A 26,159-nucleotide genomic window follows, 5' to 3' on the forward strand; every position below is an offset into this window, starting at 1 on the left:
AAAAAACTATGTGTAAACAATCATGTTAAAGTTCTGACACACTGACCAAAGTCAAGCAGTTCAAAATTAATGCTGACACTTTGTTCTTAATTTTGTACCAGTGAGAACAGGAATGTGGAATGATGTGAGTTAAGCACAGAGTATCAGGGTGAATTTGTGCTCCCTAGTGCCTGAATACCTGAATACTGGACTCAGTCCTGAGGTTCTCACTCAAACAAAACTCCCAGTGAAATCAACATTGTGATTAAATGTGAAGTCGGTGGGAGATTCATCTTGATAAGGATTGCTGGGTTTGATGCATTATTATTTAAACATAATTTCACAGTATTTATTCCTTATTAAAAATAATCTAAGATTATAAAGGGCGTATAATTATGTAGACTTGCTATGCACATGTACTTATGGTGTATACTATGCATCTTAAAAATTCATATTGAAATCCCCATGAAAAGTAGTTGCTATGCATGCACAGTAGTTGCTGTTCAAAATGTTAATATACTGAGCATTAAAAAATTATTGTTTCAAAATACTAAAAGCAATTAAACCATTTTATGGACAAAATCACTTGCCAAATTTATTTTTTTCTAAAGATCAAAGCTATTTTTAGGTATACAAGTACAAACCAATAGATAAAAATAACAGTTCAAGATTATTATTTATTTTTTCTTTTCATGCACTGATTAAAATAGCCTAAATATTTTTTAAAATTTGTTTTAAAAATATTGCTCTTAGTTTACAATTCAACCCGCCAACTTTCAGTTCTGATTGAATTTTGTTGGCCAAAGGTATTAACCCCCTCAAAATAGGGATTATATTGAAGCATTGACCCAGCTTTAATAATACATGTGGTGATACAATGCTATAAGACAAAACAAGAGCATTGAATATAATTCGCGTAGCACAGTTCACAGATTAAAATATTAATATCTGACTTGCCATTCCAGGTTTTTATTTTTTTAATAAAATATTACCTTTTATTTGTATTCCTCCAGCATGGATACATTCATTGCAAACAGCATGCAGATAAAAGGGGATCCAGTTTGAAACTACATAGTCTTAACAATACATAGTTTGATCTAATACATGATGATAGTGCATTTCTTGTTAAAACTGCAAGCTTTTACCAAAATGAAAACAAACCCTTATTCTCCTTATAAATATTTTAAATAGTTTTAAGTACATCTTTCATATCAAGTATATAAAAATAGTATTTTTGATAAATAAAGAGGTTTCATTTACATGACAAATAACGTGCAACAACTAACCACTCTCTATCAATTCTATTTGGTTGATTGTCTAGGAGATGACATGCAGCGATAATTGTCTCTTTCCCTTCACAGAACTGACAAATAAACCAGCAGGAGCCATGATCACCTGAAGCAAGCAGTGCCATGGATATTGTTGGAGAACAACAATCAGGCACTCAAGAAAAGCCTTTGCTTCAAGCAACAAAAACCTCCTATGACAGTTCTTTTGTCCTAGACTTCCAGCTGCTCTGACCCTCAGGGTCTTTGGACTATTACAAAAGTCTGCCAAACAGACCATAAATTACATCTGTGTATACAAAATGCTTTTCAACATGCTTCTAGAATCTAGAAATTGTTTCCTACTGTATGAACTGGTTATATCTTTTCATATCCACTTGCTTTCTATAAATCTGAATTTTCATGTTAGCAAGTCGCCATGATCACCAGAGAAAAGGCAAAACAAAGCAGTCATGCAGTACTGTTTAAGTTTAAAACTGGCAGCTGTAGAACATGCTTTGAGTACCACTTATTGGTCTATCATTATACTTTTTTTATGGCTTGGTTATCTTTAACATCCATTGTGCTTATCACACCATCTTCGGAGGTTTGTGCCAAAACTGCTCTTGTTGTTCCTTCAAGGTCCCAAGATCCTGGCAAGTTCTCAAAGCTTAGTGAACTGATTGCTCCTGGCCTAAAGCTACTTTCCTCGGATCTGCTGGGGAGCACGAGGTGCAATGAAGTCTCTGATGAGGAGCATGCTGAGGAAGAAAGAGTTGCCGAAATAGACTGAAGAGGAGTCAAGGTTGTGTCCGAATGTGGAGAGGTGCATCTTAAAAACTGCAAATTATCTTTCTGATTTACCTGATAGCAGGAAGGTGAATATTCAAGGCCTGAAGTATAATAAAATTCACTGTCCATAGAATTTTGAACATTGGATTCAGTTCTTTGGGGACTGCTCCCTACAGAAGACGGATCCCTATTCCAAATGCCAGGTGTCATGTTACCATGGCAAAGTTGTGCTTTGGTGCAAGTAACATTCCCAGCCTGCATATGCATACATGGTTGATGTGTAGTCCAAGTCATTCTAGTCTGCAAGCTTTCCATTGTAGGACTTATAGACGTGCCATGCACTGCACAGAACCCTGGAGGCTTTTGTGACATCAATAAGTTTTCCAGAAGATGCATCACATTCTTCATGTCTTTTCTTAATTGTGAGACCTCTTGAGTTAAATTAGTGACCTGCAGAGACAATTGAAAAAGGCAATAGTTACAGGAAATAAATATGTATAAGGCCCTTCTTGAATCGCAAGACGATTGTCAAATAATTGCGGCTGAGTCGCAGACAAGACATGGAAAATTGCAGAAAAGTAATAATGGGCCTTTATTAATTGCAGTAATTTGGAAAAGCTGGCTGTCCGGGGCTGACAGCAAGAGCCCCGCCATGCAGGAGGCTGACTGTTAAAATATAACATACATACATCTGAATTCAGCATCAAAATTGCAGTGGAAGCCTAATATTGCAGGATACGCAATTTCCGCAATATTGCAAATTAAGTAGAGTCTTAAGTATATAGTATATGTAGATAAATGGTTTACAGACACTTCCGAAATACATTGTAATTTCCTTTTCTTGCTTGATGAAAGGAATTCTTTTATAAAGGTTTCGGCCTTTATAATATCATACAGTATCGTCACTTAGAAAGAAATATCATTTAATAAGTAGAAAAGTGAGATATCACAAACAGTCCTTCCATTTAAGTTTGTATCTCCTCACATTACACACATACATTTTATTATATGTGTTGCTTACTTCCCTTACTAATACTGAAACATAAAAAGAAAATATAACAGTGAAATCAGGTGAAAAATAGATTTGGCTTAAAATAGACAAACCCAATAAAAGCAGATTTTGGAATCCTTTCACACTGAAAACGCCAATTGATTTTAAATAAGTTCCAAACATAAAAACAGCTGCAGGTTCAAACTTGGGGGGATTTCCTGTGGCAACAAGATATTTCTAACAACAAATATTAAAAGATTCCTGATTTAAAAAAAAAAAATAAAAGAAAGAAAAAGTCTGATAGACACAAATGATATGAATTATATGAAAATATTAATACTGATGAATATTAATACGGGATGAATCCCTTTGAAAACTTAGCCAAAGATCTATACAACAAATGGTGTTCTTCTTCATGTTAACCATAAAGAAGCCCATGATGTAAATTTTAAAAAGTGACCAATGATTTTAAGTGTCAGTTTTTTGGTCTCCAATTTCAGATATCTTAAAGGTTCCTTGAGCTTTAGAAAGTGCTCAGTACCTGCTCTTTTAAAATCAGGCCTCTTCTTCATGGTAGGTCAAATTGGTAACCAAAAAATAGAGGCAAGAAAAACCACTAGTCACTACTTAAAAAGTTACGCACGTATCTAAGAATGCTTAATAGCGACTTGTTATATATAACAGGCTTAGGTTTGCTAGACTATGTCCAAATTTGAGTTAAAGGTTTGGGAAGCTTAACAAATTATTTAATGAAGTTAAGGCAGAGTTATAAATTGGAATCCAAACACCAAAACATGGGGGTTTGGTGTAGCTGCACGTTCCACTGGAAATGTTTGCACAGCTGTAGTCCCAGCTTTTGTTTGGGAAATGTTGCATGCGAAGGGAGCCTTTCCAAGAGATGGCAATTGTTGAGAGAGATAATTCTGGGGCATCACCAAGTGTTAATCGTGTTTTCTATTTAATGCTTCTTTTCCAGTGCTAAGAGAAAATACATGTTAGTGAAGTTGTTGATAATAACAAATTAATATTACTTGATGATGTCTACTAGAAATATAGGTCACATCCCTCCAAAACTCCCATGTGAGCAGAATCAGGCCTACAGGTTAAGAAGTTTCTTTTGGAAAATATGCTGATGTACAGGTGTAAAGACATTCATTAGGGAAATCAAAAGCTTAAGGCAAGCAATGAAAGGACCAATTGATGTTTGTTTGTTTTTTTAATGGGAAAGATTTTTAGGGAGTTAGCAACAGTTCTTTATTTTTAATAATAGAAGGGAACACTGAGGGAAAAAATGTGAACTTGACTTTGCTGCCAGTGGTTGCTAATCAATCTGTTTTACATCAGATTACTGTCACCATGTAAGTGGAAAGAAACTCATGCAGTTCATCCAAGTGGAAGTAATCTGTCAAAACCAAGACATGACTGCACATTTATTTTCAGAAGGCTAAACCCATCTGTCAAAAATAGAAAAGCATAATCTAGCAGTACTTGCTTTGCCCCAAACTAAAGAGACTACCATTTAGTTAGGTGACTTATGCAACTTAACTTTTTTATAATAAAAAATACCATCTTCACCACTGTGACAGACAACTATAGGAAATCCAATGAAAAGAGCACTTCAGACTGTGTTTGGCAGTATTATGATCATCCACTGTACTTCTTCTACAGCTAGAAGAGGTATCAGCATAGGAACTTTTAGGTTGGAAGAAAAGTACGAAGCACATTTAGGTTCATTCCTTCCTAAGCATTTTGTATGTATTGTAGTGATCACATTTCCCTTCTAAGAAGGGAGGTTCTTTGCTTTTCCGGTTCTGCCTCATGGGAAGAAGTAGGAACTGGTCAGAAGGAAAGGCGAGTCTAGTCTGACAGCTGTCAAATTTGTTAAATGAGTGATCTAACTGTATGTATGTAGTTAATTAATAAGGTACTAATAGATGAAGCTCAAAGATATGTAAAATAATTGAGTTTTGTACAACCAATAAAAACTGCAAATGGCTTCTTCTGGCAGCTCTTTACATCAGTTTATAACAAAGTTCAAGAGACAGCTGATAGGCTGCTCAGATATAAAGTAGATCTGCTTGAATTTCACAGCTAACGTGAGGGATGAAAGCTTGCAGGAATGTGGTTACTGGGAACTAGGTTAATGAATCAAATTCACCTGTGAAAAAAGCATTTTTTATTTTATTATTCTATAACATGTTCCTCCTTCCAGTTCATTGAGATAAAGGGGAAGAAAATCAGTCCTAATATTAATCCTTGTGGCAGGTCTGACCTAGTATAACAAACTGTTCCAGAGCACAAGTATCCGCTTTGATAGATGAGCTACTTCTTTCTACATTTTTTGGTAAGTAGCTTGTTCCTTATAGAGCAACATTCATTGATAGATTAGCCTTTTGTATGTTTTTAAATAGGTCTCTGTAGCATAAGTAGTTTCAAAGCTTTCTGTGTTACTTCTGCAACAAATTTCATTAGGCATAATCTCCTTTTGGTTAAATCAGTTCAGATACCTCTTTGTTGAATTAGGAATTTGTAATTTGCTCACAGCTGACATCAGGTTTACACAATAGGTCTGTCATTTTCTGGATCTTCCCTGTAATCATGTAATATTGGGCTGCTAAAATTATTGGATTCCACAAACTACAAAGGGTTGGACCTGATCAGAGTTTGAATGGGAGACCTCTATAAAAACATAAAAGAGCAGCTACAACAGCAACCCACATGGATGCTGTAAGGTCACTATAAGATGCAGAATTTGGAATATTTATTCCAGAATTCTGCAATGTTTTCTAATAAGGGGATCTCCAAGAGGAACCTGAGAGTGCAACAGAACTGAAGGGAGTCAGTGAGCGGCAGATTTCTGTTTGACTTAGTTCTGCAGCAATGTTCTTGCATGGCATATTAGTATCATAACAGTGTCTCCTGGCTTTCAGATGAGTTGTAACAGATGAGGCTTTAACCACTTGTGGTTATTAAAGATTCAACACCTCTTCGTGTCATGACCAAATTTAAGTTTGGGTAATTACCCAAATGACTCCTGCAATTTCAGTTGGCTAAAGTGCTTTTCATTACTGCCAGTACTAGACTGGTGCGCAGTGGTGATGTGTATATTGTTAAATAGATGCCTTTTTTGACCCTGCACTTCAGCAGCAAGTGAAGTCATTTCTTTATGGAAAAATTTGAATGCACTTTATTGTGAACAGCTCTATATGAATGTCAGCTGCTTATGTCTACTACTTTTAAATCTTAATGGCCAAATTAGCTTTTCTAGTTCGTAAGTGACTCCCTTGTTTCTCTTTCTCTCTCACTAGAGATAGAGTGTGAATTTGATTGACTAATCAGAAGTATGAGGGCTAACAACACTCAGGGGTAAGATAGCAATATATCCCAGATCCCTCAAGGAAATGCTAATAGAGGAATTTTTAGCAGATGAAGTTAAAGCTTTAAAGTTTTAAAACTCTCTGCTAAAAATTCCTTCCTGTCTCTCTTAGCACTTCCTTGAGGAGTCTGGGACAAATTCCTGTCTGGCCCTTCAGTCTTGCAATTCCAATTTCTTCCAATTTCTTGATCAAATGTTCTAGTATAATTCTGATTTCCCATCACCATTTTATCACCTTTGTGAAATGTATTTCTCACCTTAGCATCTGTCTCCCAGCCCTCCCTTCTGAACATCAAAGGAAATGAAGATAGATGGGTCCTTATAGTTTGACAAAACAGAGGAGTTGACTGACATTGTTCAGGAACCTCAGCATCTGTCTTCTCTGGAAACCAGGTAGGGTTCTGACAGAAACTTTCAAAATCTGCCTCGTTTCCTTCCAGCTCACAAGCCTGGGCTTCCAAATATCACGGTTCCGGGACAGTCAGCCCAGGGTCCATTGTTCGGGGCAGCTAGCCAAGCAGACTGTCTCTGAGTCAGGGACTCTGGTTGTTTCCCTTTTGAAAATTTTTGAAGTGTTTTGTTTTTTGTTCTGAATCTGAATATATTCAAACACCTAAAATTTCCTTTCATGGAAAACTTTCTCCATACAGTTCTATTCAGTAGCCCATTGAAACAGTCATCTCATTTCAGTTCTTGTCCTCTTATGGTCAAAGTGCATCCATCACGAAAACCAAATGGCACCTAGTACTAATTGTCTCCCTTTCTGGTATCAGTTTCAGCAGATAGAGCAAAGGTAGAATGGACGTGTAAACTAAACTGGTGGCCATTCCAACTCAAAATAAAGCACAGTGGCAGATCAGAGTGGGGATGCTGTTGTTGTTCCTGCCTTTGCTATGCCTGTTCAATAGCTATCTGCTTGTCTGGCACCTTTTTTGAGCACTATGTTTACTAAAATATAATCCAGGGTTTTTTAAAAATTAATTACTCTCAGGTACTTTCCTAGAATGTACCTTTGAAATCTCAATCTGTCCTTCATCCAGCTCAGCTGTAATTTCTATCCTAACTTTTACTATCAGATACAGAGTTACCTTTGCATCACTGACATATTTAGCCAATGTCTATGCGTGATCTGAGTGCTCCTCCTCACCTGTCAGTTTTCTGCCAGCTCCTAGATGAAATAAGTCATGAAATTTGAAATCTCCATGCAACAGTCTTCTTCCACTTTGGTTAAAGTTGAGCCCATATCTTCTGGCTCAGTTTCACCTGCCCCCTCGTACCCCAAGTTCTTCAGTTTCTAATAAATTTAACTCCCTTCTCTTTACACAACCACCTTGTCATCTACAATTTGAGAACTTGAGGTACCCCCTCTAGTTGGCTCTGCATATGGAGCCAGATCATGTGAGAGGAAGCTACTAGAGATGTCCTGGACTTATGCTCCTCTCTCCTTTATTCTAAGTTTAGCTTCCAGGACCTCTCTCCTACACTTCCCTATGCCAGTTATCAGCATGTCCAGTGACCATGAACCCTATCCTGACCTAACTAAATGTTTGTCTAGCTGTCTCATGAGATCTACCTCATTCACATTTAGAGGTAAATTGCCAACAGGTCTCTCAGTCACCACATACCCAGCTATTGGTAGTTTTAATGACTGAATTGCCTGTCATCATAGCCTGTCTCGTAGCTATGTCCTACAACTCATGGATGCATGAGGAACAATCTGCTTCCTTATAGGAACTTATGGGAAAGTTCTCATCTGAGGGGAATACGTCCCTTTATTCCACCCTGGTCCCCACCAGTGCTGAGCCAGAAGATTAGGGCAGCCAGTTCATACCCAATTCTCACCACACTATCCTTATATGCTGTCTGTCTCTGTGCTTCTGCAGTTCAGCAACTTTGGCTTTGAGATGCTGTAGCTGGGCTCTGAAGGCCACAAGCTGCTTGCACCAGGTGCATATATCTACCACTTGGTCACAAGGCAAGTAATCTTACACTTAATGGAATAAACTGGGTACTCCAACCTTGCTTAATCAGTTGTTGGTCTTCTCCCTGCACAGTGATACTGGGGTTTTTACTCTAAAAGTTTACTTAGGTTTTAGTTTTAGGATAGAAACTTAATAGTTGTTTTACAAGATTTGACTGTATTCCATTCACAACCGAGTGGCCCTTTCCCCTCAGCGCCAAACTCCCACTTAGAACAACTGTCTCTGTGATCCCCCTCAGGCTTCTTTCCATTAAGGTTTGAATATTACTGGGTTCACGCCTTCTGCTCCAGATTTGATATTGGAAAAAGATCATGATGTTATTGTTCTCCTGTATTTCTACCTTTTCAAGAGAGAGAGAGAGAGAGAAAATTGTTCATGGAGGACTGGCTTGTGGATCCAGTTATAGTCACAGTCTCACTCTTGCAGCTTTACTCCCCAGTGAACACTTGTGGAGGTGTGCTCCTCCTTGTACGGGCAGAGTGGAGACTTTCTTCACGAGGTCCAGGAATCCTCCTCTATGATGCCAAAGAACCACATCCATTCTGTTGCATTTGGGCCTGTGTCCAGGTTTTGCCATATTTCCCCTGCCTGGCTTCACAAGGAAATCAGCATGGAAAGGGTCTGAGATTTTTAGGATAACTGCTATTTTTGTTGTATTCACTAATATCTTGCAAATACTAAACAACGGTTAAAGAAAAATGTCTTTTTTCTTTGTGATGGTAATCTATGGTTCTCAAAATGTAAAATGGCAGGAAACCATCTCCAGAACCAGCAATAGCAGGAGGAAGGGTAGAAACAATTCACTTCCTTAAGTGAGATATGAACTTCATATACATATAAATACTAATATTATTAAGCACAAGTCCTTCCATTTTCCCTTTTTGGTTTAAAAACCAAGAAAACTAAATGCAAAAAACATTAAAGTAACCTAGGGTTTTATGATTAAATTCCCCCAAAATGGTTGCATCACTTAAAAGTAGCATTTAAGGTTCCAACAATATTTAACTTGACTGTGCTGGAAAATGATAGTATTATTTCTATTATTGTTATGCTGATTAAAAGTGTGCAGGTAGCTTAATATATTGTTTATGTTATCAAATGTATACTATAACAGTGGAAGATTCTGAAACTTCAAATACATTTATGCAGATTTACACCTTCTGATAATGTGCCCCATTATTCACAATGTTAATGCTCTAGGATCTTTAATGTTTTGTATTTGACTTTGTGATTTTAATTTTAATTTACTTTAATTTTTAATTTAACTTTAATTACTGTAACTTTTTCGGCATTTATAATACCCACTATTAATTTTAAAAGTCCCAATAATTTGTTTTAGAAAACATTTTAATTCAAGGATAAGGGATACCAAAACTAAACTGTTGGGATATCCATCATGATGATGCTAAATAACTTTTCTCTTGTCTGGCAGTGACAGTGCAGCTATGAACCCTACACTAATTAAAGAAGTTTTGTTTTAATCAAGGTAAAAGAGTCTTCAAACTACAAATTGAACTTGCCCAGTACAGAACATACTGCATACAGAAGTAAAGAAGTAATTAGAAGGAAATTATTGGTTTGCCATTTTTATCTTCCTGGGTTCTGGTCATAACATTCCAATTTACAAAGATTTAATACATCATGCATACAAGTTTTTTCAGCGTAATACCCATTTGTTATGTTTTAAAATGTACATTTCCTCCCCATTATTTATTTATTCATACATGTAAAATGTTGCATCCAGATGCTGTATTAAACTCATTTTCCTCTGAGGAAATGAAAAAAGAGAATGAACACACACACAATATAAAAAATAAGATTTTGAAGTGATTTGAAAAGTAAACACATTTGTTTTAAACACTATAAATGGTTCATCAAAAGCGATGAACAATTTTATTTACCCTAGACATTGAATTAAAGCAGTGACATGGTGCTGTGAATGTAGTTTCATGATGTGAACTCAAAGTGCATGACTGGCTAGAATATTTTGAACTTTTATGGCAAGACAACTGAAAATTAAAAACAGCTGGGCCATGGGTGGAGTTTGGGGGGGGGCATGGCCCCCCAAAATTTATGATGGCTGGGAGTGGGGACCAGCCAGGTGGTGGACGACTGCAGCCCGCCTCCTGGCTGTGCACCGGGACCAAGCAGGAGGGGGCTGCTGCCGCCAGGGTCCCAGCTTTGTGCTGGGACCAGGTGGGAGGCAGGTGGCTGCAGCCCCCCTGCCTGCCTATTGGCTGGGAGCAGGGACCAGCCAGGAGGTGGGTGGCTGACTGGGGTGGACTGGCCAGCCCAGGGCTGGGGTGGGTCGGTGGGCTGGTTGGTTACAGGCCAACCTGGGGTGGGGGGATGGTGCTCAGGCAGACCAGCGGCACTCTGGTGGCTGAGAGCTCTTGGGCTAGCGGTGCTCTGGGGGCTGGGGCAGACCAGGAGCACTCTGGGGGCTGGAGGCCACCAGCCAGCCTCGGGTTGGGGTGACGCAATGCTGGGACACAGGCTCTGGGGGCACTCGGGCTGCCCACCCCTGGTGCTGGGGCCACTCAGGGCGAGCCTGGGACTGTGGCGGGAGAGGGGGTGGTCTTTGAAAGGAAGGGGCGAGGTTGGGAGCTAGCCTCCCCGAAGAGGTGGTTTACGAGCCGCCCATGAGGGTGCCCCCCCAAATTAAGCAGTCAAACTCCACCTATGAGCTGGGAATACTTCTCGTAAGTGCTCCTTGAGCAGATAGCTAAAAACACTTTTTTGACTGTACCGCATCATCCTGGTCAGTGTCCGTTAGTTGTTATTTCAGTTCAGTGACAGAAGTGTGTGCTTGGAAATGATGATATTGGTGTAGTTCTATACCTACATGATGTACAGGAGAGGTGACACTTGAAGTAGGCATTTGGGGCCTGGTTTTTAACATGGCCTCCAACAAACCTGGCCTCACTCTTTGCACTTGCAGTTACAAATACAAGTTTCTTGAGGTCATTTGGCATCTAAATATTGGAGCCCATGAACCACATACTGAGACATCTAAATGACAAACTACATCTGCAACGATTTGCTCCTACAGATTATAAAAATAAGAAGGCCAAGTGTTAATAAAATAAAATGATCAAGCCCTTAAATTTTAAATGGGGCAAGATCATGAAATGTAGTTTTTTGGTGATTTTTGTCCTTCATATTAAAGCAGCAAGATCTACATACGTTGCATACAAAAGCAATCATTAATTGAGGCATAACCACTGTATGCTCCAGTTTTATCCATTCTTCTCTAGTGGGTTGCATTTTGGGGAGATCTCAATTAAAATACTTCCACTCTTTCCAACATGTAACCTAGACCAGTGTTTCTCAACCTTTTAAGTAGCAAGTACCCCCTAACTTCTGAAAATTTTAATAAGTACCCCCTGCACTCAATTTTCCACAGGATTTTATATTTACAGACTAATGTGAGCCATATGTTGGAAGAAGGGCTGAGTATATAAGGCCGTGATATGACTGTCAGATCGTATGGGTAGGGTTACCACCATTACACCAGGGGTGCACAACTCAAGTATGTACCTGGGCTAGAGATGATGTTGGCAAAAGCTAGGAGGCTTTGAGCGGCATGCCAATGCTGGGGAATATAAAGCGCCGCACCAAATTTTTTGCCATAGATTTGAGAGGAGGAAGGGGTGAGAAGAGACAGGGAAGGAGGGCGAGAGAGAGACAGGAAAAGAGAGTAACTGGTAAACTCTGGGGCTGTCATAGTTGTCAATTTCACTGCTCAGCTAGAGCAGTGAAATTAACAAGTTTTCTGGGCACTGGACCTTGAGCCAGGGAGGGGGGCTGCCACCTGGGTAAGTTGCAGGTGGCTGCCATCTGTCTGTCAGCCCAGGAGATGCGCAACTGCCACCCAATCCGAGCTGGGGCAGAGGGGGCTTTCGCGCTGGCTGGGGCCCAAGGATGTGGGCAGGCGGCTGCTGCCCATCTTCAAGTTGGGGAGCTGGGACCTGGCAATAAGCAGGGGGCTGCTGCCCATCTTCCTTAGAAGCTGGGGGCTGCCATCCACCTCCTAGCTCGGACCTGGCAAGAAGTGGGCGGCAGCTGCCCGCCTCCCCCAAGAGTCGGCGGCTGCCACTCGTTTCCCAGCTGGGACTCGGCAGGAAGCGGGGGGCTGCTGCCTGCCTCCCCCAGAAGTCAGTAGTTGCCGCCCACCTCCCCTTCACTCTGTAGTTCCCTGGTACCCTCTGCCTGTGTCTCGCATACCCCCAGAGGTACGCGTACCACAGGTTGAGAAACTATGACCTAGACAACAAATAGAACTCATCTATCACTGCTCTCAGCCACTGGGCAACTGCTTTCATTCCTTCACTAACAGCTGGCTGTAGTGAACATTTGAATTAGGGATTTTATTCTCTATTCTTCGTACAAAAAGTAAGAGTAGTTTTACATCACTACTGAATGTTGTAATTCAATTGCCTTCTATAAACGCAGTTATTTTCCTAGCTGCTGACTGACTTTTAATCTTGACTTAACATATACTTTATGGTGACATTAGAGGGTCACTGGTGAAAATTGGGGTGAAGTGTTATGACGTGGAGGCACCTTGTGAAAGAGTCCCTCTTCTTTGCAAACTACTTTCACCTCAGACCTGACAAACTCACTACACCAGACACCTATCTGACAGAATATTAACATGTAAGGTACCTAAAAGAAAACATATATCTTGTCAACATTAATAATCATTGTGAGATATATGTACAGGTAACATTTAAAGAATAATGTATTTTTGGTGAAAGTATACTTTATGGGCTTGGACTAAAAGTTAGTCATCGTGAAATCATGTGTCTCAGTGATGGCCCATTCAAGCAGAAGGGAGTTGTCACCCTGCCTTAATTAGCTGGTGATGGTAACGTAGGCTCAGTTGTTTAGCCTTCCTTCATCCCAAGACTTTCAATGGAAAACCATCTGAGACAACTGCAAACAACCAAAACCACTTGGAGGTAAAAAAAGGAACATTACAACAAGACAGGAGTTTGCTTTGCATATGAATAAGGACAAAGGATTGTTTCAGTATAACACAGGGTGGGGAAAGGTATTCTCTGTCTTTTGACTGAGGAGACATCTTAGGGAGGGGGGTGTTCTCATAAAAAATTGGTTCTTGTGAAGTCACTGCCAGTCTGCTCTGCAACAGACTGAACTTTGGAGGGAAACCTACTTTATTAGATAGGAGAGGTAACTATTAATGAAGCGTAGAACTAGGTTTGGGTTTTATGATTTTGTTTGGTATTGTAACCATTTGTTTCCATCACTAGTAGACTAAGTAAATTTTCTATTTTATTATCAGTGCTGTGTGTAACACAGGTGTGGGGGTTCAAGATAAACTAGGGTACATTGTTCTGTTGGGGGCAGAGGATCTGGGATTTCTGAAAGCACCAGAGTCAGGGCTGGATATCACAAAGGAAACATTCAAAGGGACATAGGGGCCCTACTGTTAACATTCAAGGCAAAGTGAGGGGCTGGCACAGCCCATAGGAGTTTGCTTGCGTGGCTGACAGGTTGATGGTGTTAGGAAGAGAACACTTAGCCATCACATGCAAAACTCCCGCTTGCTCGAGGCAGTCTGTAATAAGGTGACTGTAGCAAGGCACTGTGGCCTTTCTTGGAGCCTGGGCCCAAGGAAGGGTCGCGACGCCCCTGCTGGGCAGAACAGGGCCCTACATGCCAAACTGCCTGGCAACAGAGGGGCGGAGCTAAGGCTGGAAAGAGAACTATAAAAGGCTGGCCTAGCAGCTCAATGGGGGGAAGCTGTTGTTGGAGGTAGATGTGTTGTCCTGGAGGGTGTGACCCAGACCCTATTTGGAGCAACCGCCCCACCTAGCGGAGAATCCAAAACCTGCCCAGATTGCCAGGTCCTAGTGACTGGAGAGGGCTGCCGAGCCCTAATGGTTGGGTGGGGCCTCCAGGCCCTAGTAGCTGGAATGAGCCACCGGAGACTCCTGGGTGGGAAATACCCCCTGAGGCCGGCCCTGACCTGGAGGAGCTGCCTGACATCAGGGACCCCCTGGAAGTGACTGAACCCTGTGGACTGGAGGAACTCCTGGGACCCTGTGATCTGGAGGAACTGCCCTCCGCTGATGATGCCGAGGAGTTTCCAGACCACCGGGTCGGTTGATGGGGAGGGACTTGTGGGACTGCCACTCACCTTCTACCCCAGCGACCCGGAGGGAGACTACGACCGACAGGTACCAGGGAACAGGGTGGGAGGAAGTGGCCCAGGGTCAGCCAACTAGCAAGTGTCTGAGTCAGGGGCTAAAACCCTGTCAGTGTGTTGCGGCTGGAGCCCCGCTGACTCAGTGGCAAACTGCTTTGCCACTGATAGGACCCTGGGCTGGGACGCAGTAGAGTCTGGTGGGCCTGTGTCCCCCTCCTCCCTTCCCTAATTACCCCGGGAGTGAGTGCTGCCCTCTGAGCTTGGAGGCAGAGGATCCCGAGCTCTGCAAGGCCAGGGGCTCCAGACTATTTTACTAGCCCTGCCTGCGGGAAGGCCAGGGGCTATTGACTGCCCGATCAGCCCTGCCTGACTTGCGGGCCAGGGACTGCAAACTGCTTTCCTGCCCCACCCTGCCTGATGACCGGGGGCACCAGATTGCTTGCTAGCCTGCCTGTTGGAAGGCCGGGGCTACAGACCCCGTATCAGCCCTGCCCTATGAGAGGGCCAGAGGGCTACAGACTGGGAAGGAAGCCCGCCCCACTGGGGGCCGGGGCTAAAGACTTGTAAACGAGCACTGTTTATTTCCCTAAAGGAAGGCGCTGTGGTCTTCCTCAGAGCCTCGGCCTGAGGAAAGTTTGCGACGCCCCAGCCGGACCATGCCATTGACCTACAGTGACACTCTGTCCTTTGTACGTCCAAAACTGTCACAAATCTCTTAACAGAGAAGTTTAAATTTCTACTTATGCCAGGGCTCTAACTTCTACTGGCAGACTGGTATGATGTCATTCATAACTTTCTAGGTAATGACTACCTGAGTGAATGAAATCCAGAGCCACAGGGACAAGTACTCTAGATACTTCAAAATCATTCAGTATCTATAGTAGTGACTATATAAGTCTCAGAAGGTTACCTGCTTAACTAATTCCAAATTGTGCTACCTTAAAATATTCTCTTATATACTAGGGTCCCTATTCAGCAAGGATCTTAAGTACATGCATAATTTTAAACATGCAGGCAATCTTCAGTTGGACAGCCCGCATGCATAAAAGTTAGGCGTGTGCTTAGGCACAGTTAGGCACAATTTGGGCATTGAACAGATTTTTCTTAGAGACAGCTGCTCAGAAAAAACCCTATTCCATATGTATGATGTTGGGAAGTAAAAAATGAAGCATGGTGCTATAATATTTACTTGATTGTATCAGGAAACCATCTTCATTTTTAATGTTAAAACCTACAGTAGCTGCTGGTTATTTGCTCAGTTTGTATTTTTAATGTTCAGTTGGTTCCCAAAGTTAAGTATGTACATAAGTCTTTGCAACGTTGAGTCAATGGGATTATCAATGTGCATAAAATTAAGCACATGCACAACAGCTAGCTGCAGGATGGGGACCTGGAGAAGAAACAGATACTAGACTGCCTCTGTGTTCTTGCATGTCCAACAAGGGTCTGACTGGATTAGAGGAGATTTGAGATAATGATTATGGTTTCAAAATATTGAAGTAAAATTATAATATGAATTTTGGCATGTATTTGCAAGATAGATTAAACAATAAACCTGCTCTTTTATTATAACACATTGCTTTCTGTCTCTCTGAATGCCCCTTGCCTGCAAGTTTCATCTCGAAGTTTTTAGTGCTTTTTCCTGTCCCCTATTTTTCTAAATCCACCATTTTTTCTCATCTTGTTGCTAGTTCCAGGCCAGATTCCATCCATACTATTTTGTCTTTCTTGGCCACTTTCTGGGTATCTGTAACCTTTCTTTACTAAAATGTTTTTCCTCTACCCAGCTTTTAGACCATTCTTCCCCCATCACTGTCTCTTACTCCCCCAATTTTCTAGGTTTCTCTTAATTCTGCCCTTCTACTGCTGTCTGAGCAGCTCTTCAATAAGTGATGAGAATGATTTTGCATTAACTTACACAAATGTTATATATATAAAAATAAATTTATTAGATTTATTTTTGTGTGGAGAGATGTATAAAAAATTAAGTTAATTCAGGGCACCCTCAATGTATTGATGTGTTATCTTTCATCCATAGTAAATTCATACTTACAGTGATACATATATTTATAACAAACAGTTATCGCTCAAATTCAGTCATCTCCAGTGAGAAACAAAACTGTGGAGCACTGCACAACAGGACAGGAAGTGAAGAAGAATTCCATATCTAATTGAAATGAACTGGAGAGGCAGAATATAATGAACTAAGTTGGAATTTGGCTACAGTGGGGTTAACATACCTTTTCTGACAGATCCTAGGTCACTTTGTAATGACCATATGTTCAGATCCTTGGGTTTACATCTCTTCCAGATGAGATTGCCTGTAACCAGAGATTGTCCCTTGACCTCATGATGCCCTTAGTTCAGTACTGACTGAAAGGAAAGAGTTCCTCTACCTTTTGAATCACCTGAAACACTTTACTGCAACACCCAAGTATACCTTAAAAGTCTCCTATTCAAGTGTTGATGTGCTGAAATTGTGAGTTCTGACAGAATCATGGCACAGGGTATTGCTATGGGCAATAACATCTTCTTTTCAAATTAAAATGGAAGTCCTAACAAGACTCAGATTGGTGCCTGATTCCACTCCCATTTAACCCAAGCAGAGTTTTGCCATTAAATTTAACAAGATAAGGAGAAAGTACACAATGTACTGAAGCGACAAACAAGAGCACCCATCTTTGCTGAGGAGAAAAAAAAGCACTTGTTTTTCCCCTACCCCAGGCATGTCTGCAGCACCTTTGACAACAAGTCAGATAGTAAAACAGTGACACAATGCTTCTGGGCATGTAGAGAGACCTTGCTCACAGCTCTACTCTTTCAAAGTATAGAGAGTACATTCCCCTACATTCTTCAGCTATACCTTTATTTACCTGATCTAAACAAAGCCACACCTCTTAGTGAACCCATTTTCATTATCATGCCAATGTGTGTTCTGTATTTCGGAGACTAAGTAATAATACTCTTATTTAATCTGTACTTTAAAAGCTAATATAGAATTAGAAACTGGATTAGGCATAAAGGATTCCTTGTTTAGATACAATTCTCTCCTCATTCTGTAATCCTATTGACTTTAAGGGACTTACTCCCTTTTCACAGCAGTGTGAGAAGAAGATCAGCACAAAAGCTCTGGAATATATTCTTTGCACACTGTTAACAGGGAAAACTAATTTTGTGTAGAAAAAATATGACCATCTTTTCTACTGTTGTTTAGATGTATCACAGTGCTAAAAGATTTATGTATCTACACTGGAAAAGCAATGACAAGCACAAAGCCATTGCAGATAAAATGTTTGTTTATTCCACTAGGTTTCTGCTTTAAAGATTCTGCCATAGTACTATATTTTCAATTGCCTGTTGATGATAATCATATAGTACTTATTTACAGCCTCAGATCTGATCTGTGCTCCTCAAGGTTAAGGAATGAGTCAATACTACTTCCCTAACTTCTGCCATGGTAAAGTTTCAAAAGCATCACTAATGTTAGCAAGTGACATTTCTCCTCCGAGTGTTGTCAGTTCATATGCTCTTGGGATAGGTGTGAGCTCTCTTCATCAAGCTTTCTAGAAAGCTCTGCCCAGTGATGGTCATACTAGCCTTATCTCAAGCCATGGGATGCTTCAGTCTGTATATGGGGGAGGCCCTAAGAACTTCTAAGGCTGATTCTAGGCCCTTCTTCCCAGTCCCAGTCATGGTATATCTAGTCATTTCCCTGAAGCTGCTTTAATGTAGACCTCCATCATAATTGCATCCAGTCAGTCCCAGAATAGGGGGGATATAAAGGTGTTTAAAGCCCCTTTTTGTCCCCTTTTGCTGGTCTAAACTGAGTCCAGCTGAGCCGGATATGAGGTTTAAGCCTGAAAATTTGAGAAATGGCCTATCTGTGAGATTGGAGGGGCGGGGTCAGAGAGAAATTTAGCATGTGTGGTGACAGTTGTTGGTTACTCAGAGAGAGAGAGAGGAGAAAGGAAAAAGGCAAGGCTTATGGCCAAATTTAAAAAAGGCTCATTCTTAAATGTTTCCTTTACTAAATTGATAACATTTTTCAGAAAAAAGATATTACAGAAAATTCAATTGTTGTAAATGGGAAACTAAAAGCAACCATTTCATTGTGAAACAGTCTTGCTTTCAGTGCAAATCTCGATGCACCTTTAATCATGGAGTTGCTACTGATGCCTCCACCATATAACCTGAAATACTTTATTTGACTGAAAACATAATGGACATGAATTTTTAAAAAGACCATTGCGAAAACACAGTATCCTATACCTGCTGGGAATAATTTTTCTAATGCTTTTCATTTTGCCCTTTAATCAAGTGACAACTTATATCAGTATTAGTGGAGCATTCTGAGCCAGGCAGATATAAGGAACTACTTTCTTTAAAATAAAGTTATAGTTTGAAAAAGCAAAACATTATATAATTCCTACATTCCCCAGTACCAATGGCTTGAGCACGGATAGGCAAAGCCTTCCAGCCTAATTTTGAATTGACTCAGATAATATGGATTAAAAATTTTTATATGAATTTCAACATTGCTGGATTTGCATTTTGATCAAAGGAGATTGTGAAAAAAGCATAGAGGTGTGTGTGAAAAATGGTGATAAGAGTAGGCAGAATGAAACAGAGGTACTGAAGCAAAAGAAGCATGGGAAAGAAGGAAAGGGAAAAGAGAGAATTTCTATGGAAAAATACAGAATATACACTATACACAGGCTGCCTACTTGTGATAGAAGAGCCATCAAGACTCAGCTAACTCTAATACATAGCACAGACTAGATAAAACATGTTTCTTTGTTCAAATTACTCTTGGAAGGAATTAAAAACAATGTATTTAAATAACAGGAAATAGGATTTGGGAACCTTTTCCTAATTTTGCAAATTAAAAAATTTGTGAAATTCCCCAACATCATGAGTTTTGCCCATTCCTTCTTGTGTTACTGTCCAACAGAGTATTACTCAGAATAAAAAAAATCTCCATACCTCATGGTTAAGCCTGCTGATCTGCTGTTTGGTTTCTTCTGCTTTGATAACTAGCACTGCAGCACCAATTTCAGAGTCTGTAAATAATTCATACATATATGTAAATTACCAAAATACATTATCAGGTGGTTTAGGTAGTTAGTAAAGTGACTTTCACTAGTTCTCTGCTTTAAATTTGACCTCTGGTTTGGTTGGGAGCAAATAAAGTTAGCATTTAATGGCTTTTTATGGTCAATGTAAAAAGTGCAGGAGGGATGTAAATGAGGTATTAGCAGAAGTTTGCACTGCCTCCTCCTGTGTGGGACCTACTCTGTGAGAAGCCATAGAACTTCAGTCACAAAGGCTTTAAGGCTGACAATTTGACAATTAGAAAAAGATCACATATGTAATTGCCACAACCCTATGATGCAGTTGTTTTTGTCTTCAAAAAAAATTAGTGTCACAATGGCATCTAAGTTCTCACATAATTATGTAGCTCTTTCCATTTCCTCATCTAGGAGGGAAAAAAGGGGGACAGAATCTGAGTTCAACTGGTTATGCCATTTCAACTCTAGCCCACTGCTTTTGCATCACCAGTAATGGCTGGGCTCTTACACTTAGGTTCCTACCCTCTGTTATATATCATCAGCCCTTTCAGAAGACTGCCTAGCATCTCATGCTGCTCACGGCTTCCACTCTGTTAATTTCTGATACACTGTTAACTCCCTAATAAACCAAGAGTTAATAGTAAAAGAGCAGCAATGCTCCAGTATGGTGGTTCTTATATTATTTTTCCAGGTATGTCCCTATGGCAGCCAAGGCTGAAATGTACTGCATTCAGCAGTTTTAGTGGAGGAGGGGGCACTTAGCACCTCATAGAATCAGCCCCAATATTAGTAAAGAATGATGTGGAAATTAAACTCCTGACAATCCATTTACCTTGAGTTGTAATAGGGAGGAGCATGACAACTGGCCCAGACACATTGATGATACCCAATTGTACTTTTCTGTCATGATTTGTAGTCAATGTAAATAACACTAAGTTAAGCTGCATGTTAAATCCATTCACATAACTTGTAAAGGTTTATTTTATTAAGAATCATGCAAATATAAATGCACAAAAGGAAGTCATCAAAAAGTGTCTACTAAAAGGAGTGATTTGGAAGATGGCCAAATATATCACTTACCCACAATCGTAGGAGACACCCGGGATTCCTGCCTGTATTGATCAGAGCCAAAGTCAAAAGTCTGGCTTTCCTCATTATGGTTTCCATCTTCAATCCCATCAACAATCCTGTTAACAATATTGTTTTTGAATATAGAGTGTATAGACATCACACTTCATAATGTAATCATCAATATTATTATTGAAAGGCAGAGTCCTAAACAATGGTGAATTTTGTAGGACACTAACTTTAGAGAAATACAAAGGCCATTACACTGGCGTGACAAACTGAGTTACCACTTGTTTAATCCTTGAGTAAAGAGAGGAGAATCAGGCCCTTCATCTTTACCGATAATTTTGAAACTATCATTTTTTACAGGCTGTGAAAGGACCTTTTAGTCTAGTCTACTTGCTTTCCTATGCCATTTGTGATCATTATAAACCGTTAGGACCATCAGTGAAACAAATGTTGTGCTTACCATTTGCAGTACCACTTACTGGCTTGTTAAGGTCAAATATTTGTTTTGAAAGCACTTTGATTATTATGGTTCATACCTCCCCCTATGTGGTGATAGTGATTTCCATGGTGTAAATTTCAATGGTTGTTCTTCCCAAAGGCAAGTTTAATTTCCATTTGGAATTTTGGTTTTATTTGCATTTGTCAAATTCTTTCTTTGCTTTCATCTTTGTGAAATTTGTCAATCAGCTGGGGGCTGATGCCATTTATTTGTGGCTGCCTGACTTAGCAGTATCAGGTCAAAAGCTCTGTCTACTCTGCGCAGACAAATACAGTAGAAACAGCTAGCTTTGACAGTTCCATTGTTATATTTATGCAGCCCTGCCAACATCTGTCTACCATCTTGCAAGCAGAAAACCTCATTTGCAGGACAGTACTGATCCTGGGCCTAAATCAATGCCCACTGAAGTCTCAGGAAGGACTCCCAGTGACTTCAGGGTGCTTTTTATTGGTGACATTTTGAATACATTGCATGCTCTATCTATGTGTTAACACCCAAATCCTGAAGTCTGTACTTAATTCTGACTCAGGCATGGCTGGCAGTATCCCTAACATGCCCCTTCCATGGAGTATGGACTAACTGAAGGATCAGTACAGTGACATATCCTCCTGCTCTGACTCATCCCAAGTCTCACCCCATCACAAACACATCTTCTGCATCCATGAAAGTGGAAGCAGTATTTGCCCCACAACAAACTTGGCTCCAGTGTGACTCTGTTTATGATGACGTAGAATGGAAATCTAGATTGTTTCAATGCACTTCAATGGTCAGGCTGCAATTCCAGTTACAGTTCCTTAGGTCTTCCCAACACATGGGCACCCATCTAATCAGAGTAGCAAATACCCTACTAAATTCAGTAAAACTTCCCCCAGCTCTTCAGATATTCCGTCCTCCTGTTGGATTGTTTTTCATTTTGAGTTCATAGATGGCTAAACACAGGGTTAAAATAGCTTCACTAAGCTAATGTGAAACGTAAGCTGCCCTAAGCACAACAATCAATGGAGCTGCTGAGATGAGATACTGTTGAGAATGTGATGGCTGTATCAGGATCTTATTTTGAATCTGATGGGTTTTTATTGTGGTAAACAAGCAGAGCCCAAGGCTGTACTGATGCGTTTGTCAGACAGAGAGAATGGGGAGAGTGCACAACATATAAAAAACCTAAACCTACCAAACAAATCTACAAATAAAAGATTGATCTATGAAACAGACTGTGTCTACAAAAGCACCCATTTGTGCATACAGAAACACACGTTAACATGTAAACGCTCACTTTGTAGAAAAGCAGTTGAGACAAAAGGACTGATTTTTCTCTCGCTTGCACCATTTTTGCACCATTTGAATGCCCTAAGTTACTCCCCTGATTCACTCCAGTATCAGTGATATCTGAATCAGGCCCATAAAGGTGAAGAATGGAAAAATTAGAAACAAAGGCTATTAATATACAATTTTGAATATTGCTTATTTTGATATAATGTTTTGTAATATGAATATAAGCCTTTACCCCCTAATGTTTTAAAATGAACCCGAGTGCTTGTGAAAGTTGCTGGACTGACCACAGTGGCCAGTGAAATCCTCACTTTGTTTGCAGAACAGGCACAGCGTGGGAAGTGGCATAGTCTTCCCTAACACTGCCTCCTTTTGTCCAAGGGCCTCAACACAGACATGGAGAGGTGACTTCTAGAAGATAGTTCAGTTTTATGCTCAGTCAGTTCTTGGATCTCTCTTTGTACACTGGTAATTGTGATGGTGGTTTTTGCAATGAGGGGACACCTGTACAATGGGAACTGCACTTTCCATGGAATAAGGATGTACTTCTTTTTCTTGTTCTCAAATGCAAAAACCCAACGACTGGGCAAATTTGGAGAATGTAGAACAGAGAACACAGTGGGATCGATGGTGGGTTTGTGTTGAGAGCTGTGCTTGCAGCAACATGTTTTTATAGTCTTGATCCTCCTAATTCAGACCCCTGTACACATGCAGGGTGTTACTGGCCTCAGTGGGACTCTGTGCATGCAAGGCTTTATACCAGTGCATCTGTTTGCAGGATCAGGAGTTCAACTGGAAGTCATTACACTTTATTGTATTAGTTGGATACAAAAGTTACCATCATTATAGAAAACTGTATAAAGCTGATAGAGGAGAAGATGGGACTCATGAAAAGATGACCTACTCTGGACTATGGTTTGTTTCCTGCAACTGGAAATTTGTTTGAAAACTTACTACAAAAGTTGAGTGATGTGAGTTAAATCTTATTCTTTGAAGCAGTGACACATCAGATATCCACTCTGTACAGGTTATTAATGGATTAAAACATTAATATCTTCACTGAATTTAAAGCTCACATGGGAAATAAGCATGAATAAGAAAAAATCAGAAAAAAAAATCTATTCAGAGATGCATTGAAAATTACAGCAGGTCTATAGTTTAAAGGGTCCAGGAATACAAACTTAAAGATACAACTTTCTAAAATAACTAGAATTGTACTTCTCATAAAATCCACAATCAACAAGTCTTTATGGAGAAGTCTGTAAACTAACACGAGACCTTACTAATATATGGAAGGATTGTAATGTTACTTCAGGATTAAAGGCAAACTGCAAAGGTCATGTCAGAAGTGAAGTAAGTATAGACTTACATGTAGGCTTCCAAGGGCTTGACCCAAGGCCCATTAAGTCAGTGGAAAGACCCCCACTGACTTTGATGGACTTGGGATCAGATCTTAATTGTCCCTTCAAATGAAGTTGTGGAAGGAATTTCCCCAGACTACAACCACAAGTGCTATACAACCATTGCCTTTTCTAGTATTGATGATATTCCACACTTCTTGGGTCCTTTAGTGAACCCAGAAGGAGACTGATATTCTTTTAAGGAAAATTAAGGCTCCCAGAGTCTGGTAGTACAATCAGTGTATACATTTCTGTCTCATATAGGATTTTACCAGTAGACTTTTTATATTAAGAATCGAGGAGGATGAATGCCATTTTTATATGAATATATAGTGGCCATGCCTGCTGTAAGTATTCTAAATACTACACTATGTCTGATCTTGGAAGGATTTCCTAAAATAAACAACAACAACAACAAAAACCAAAACAGGGGTTGGTTGATCATTGCTGTGATAGCAGCAAAGCAAAATATTTTAAGACATAAGATAAGCCTGCTCTGATGAAGGCTAAATGGATAGTGCTCCAAATGTAAGTGGCTTCCTATGGGTTGGATATCTATGCAGAAGGTTGCAGGACTGAGGAGAGTTATTTGATTATTAATACATATTAATGCTATTGCAGTAGTGCCCTAGGTGCAATGCAAAAATTGCTAGGTGCAATGCAAAAACATAAGACGACACTATTCACAGACTATGGGTAAAATTCTCATGTGGAGTAAATCTACCCAGCTCCATTGTAGGCGGTAGAGCTACACCAATTTACACTAGCTGAGGATATAGCCCTATGTTCAAAAGAAACTGATGTTGATTTAGAGGGGAAAAAATACATAATGCTACCTCAGTTATCTATATAGTGGAGCCATCTTACAGGGAAGGTTTATTCTCCACAAAATGATTTGACTAAGGCTAAGGATCCAGTTCTGTTGCAGTCACTGATTCCGTGACTTCAGCAGACAGCCGTGACTTCTTCGGCTTCAACCTGTTGAAGCAACGGGGCTGGTGCAGCTGTCAGCCCCTGCCTAGGTGCAGTGGCCTGGCACCAGAGCAGCGGTTGCTGCTACAGGAGCAGCAGCTGGTGTGAGAGCAGCGGCCGGCAGGGCTCCAACTGTTAGTCCCCCACCGTCCTCTCCCCGCCCTCAGGGTAATTATCAGTAATAATCAGGGACAGGTTGCGGGCTTCCATGACTTTTTGTTTATTGCCCCTGAGCTGTCTGACTTTTAATAAAAATACCTGTGACAAAATTTTAACCTTAACTATGGCCCAAAGTCTGAAACACGTGCACTGCCTAATTACACAGGCTGTGTGCTCCCTCGTCCGTTTGAGCTAACGGGGTTTCTCTTCTCTTCTCTTCTCTTCTCTTCTCTTCTCTTCTCTTCTCTAATCTGTAATGTGGCCACCCCTGTAGTCTCAGGGCTGCAGTGGCCCCCATAAGAGATGCAGCTCCAGCCCCCAGGTAGAATTCTGGTTGAACCAGCCAGAATTCCCCTTAGGGATTCTTTGAGAATGCACAATGGAGCTACCCTGGCAGGTTGGGGGTCACAACCCTGCCCGCGTTCTGCCGTTCATCTGGCGGATAGTACAATGCAGGGTGCTGGGAGAAAGGAGGACATACATTTCCTCAGCAATATTGTGACTGGACCTTCTAGAGGGATCACAATTTGAGGTGGTTTCTTTCATGTCTTCCCCTCATTCTTATACTTCTGCCCAAGAGCAGGCCAAAATGTAGCCATTGCTTAGGGTCCCATTTGCATTTTAATACTAAGTGCGGTGGGTGGGCTATTGTTCCAGGTTTCCAACTTTCCTCTTTATTTTGCTCAGCATGTTCTGATATTGCAAATGTAGTTTGGGTTGGGAAATTACAGAGAGAGGAATTCTCAGAATTCAGAACAACGTGTCTCAAATCATGTATGTAATTGCCAGCCTAACTATAAACAGGACTCTAATTTTGCATATGCGAAAGTATGTATGGAAATAATAGTGTGTGTAACAATGCACCTGCAGTTTGCTCCCACAATATTGGAGGCCAACATCTGGTGGTGTGCGTATGTCTGATTGTAATGGACAATTTTTAATAGGCACCATGAGCCAAGCATTTATTGAACTACCTCTCCTTTTCCACAGGCTTCTGAACAGCCGTCAAATGGTAATGACTTTCCATCATAACTGACCTGAGCCAAATCAAACATGTGACCTGCAGTGGGGTTGAAAGCCTTTTCATCACCCCTTCCCTGAATCACTTTTGCCAATGCTGAAGCTCACCTAGCACATGCTTCACAGCTATACTG

At 40.5% G+C, this 26,159-nt stretch overlaps 1 protein-coding gene across 1 annotated transcript in view; it reads right to left on the bottom strand.

The window, feature by feature from the left end:
• Positions 1–932: 932 nt before the first annotated feature.
• The window catches only part of KCNH8 (potassium voltage-gated channel subfamily H member 8), a 326,349-nt gene continuing 301,122 nt past the window's right edge, over positions 933–26,159 (bottom strand). The window contains exons 14-16 of the mRNA XM_067561636.1: positions 20,710–20,816; positions 19,544–19,620; positions 933–2,486 (exon numbers count right to left, since the gene is read on the bottom strand). Of these exons, the coding sequence (XP_067417737.1) occupies positions 1,788–2,486; positions 19,544–19,620; positions 20,710–20,816 (883 nt within the window). The 3' untranslated portion in view covers positions 933–1,787. The remainder of the gene's footprint in view (positions 2,487–19,543; positions 19,621–20,709; positions 20,817–26,159) is intronic.

The sequence above is a fragment of the Emydura macquarii genome, unplaced genomic scaffold (genome assembly GCF_026122565.2).
Source record: "Emydura macquarii macquarii isolate MOO-44397 ecotype Brisbane River unplaced genomic scaffold, CSIRO-AGI_Emac_v2 contig_2422, whole genome shotgun sequence".
NCBI lineage: Eukaryota > Metazoa > Chordata > Testudines > Chelidae > Emydura > Emydura macquarii.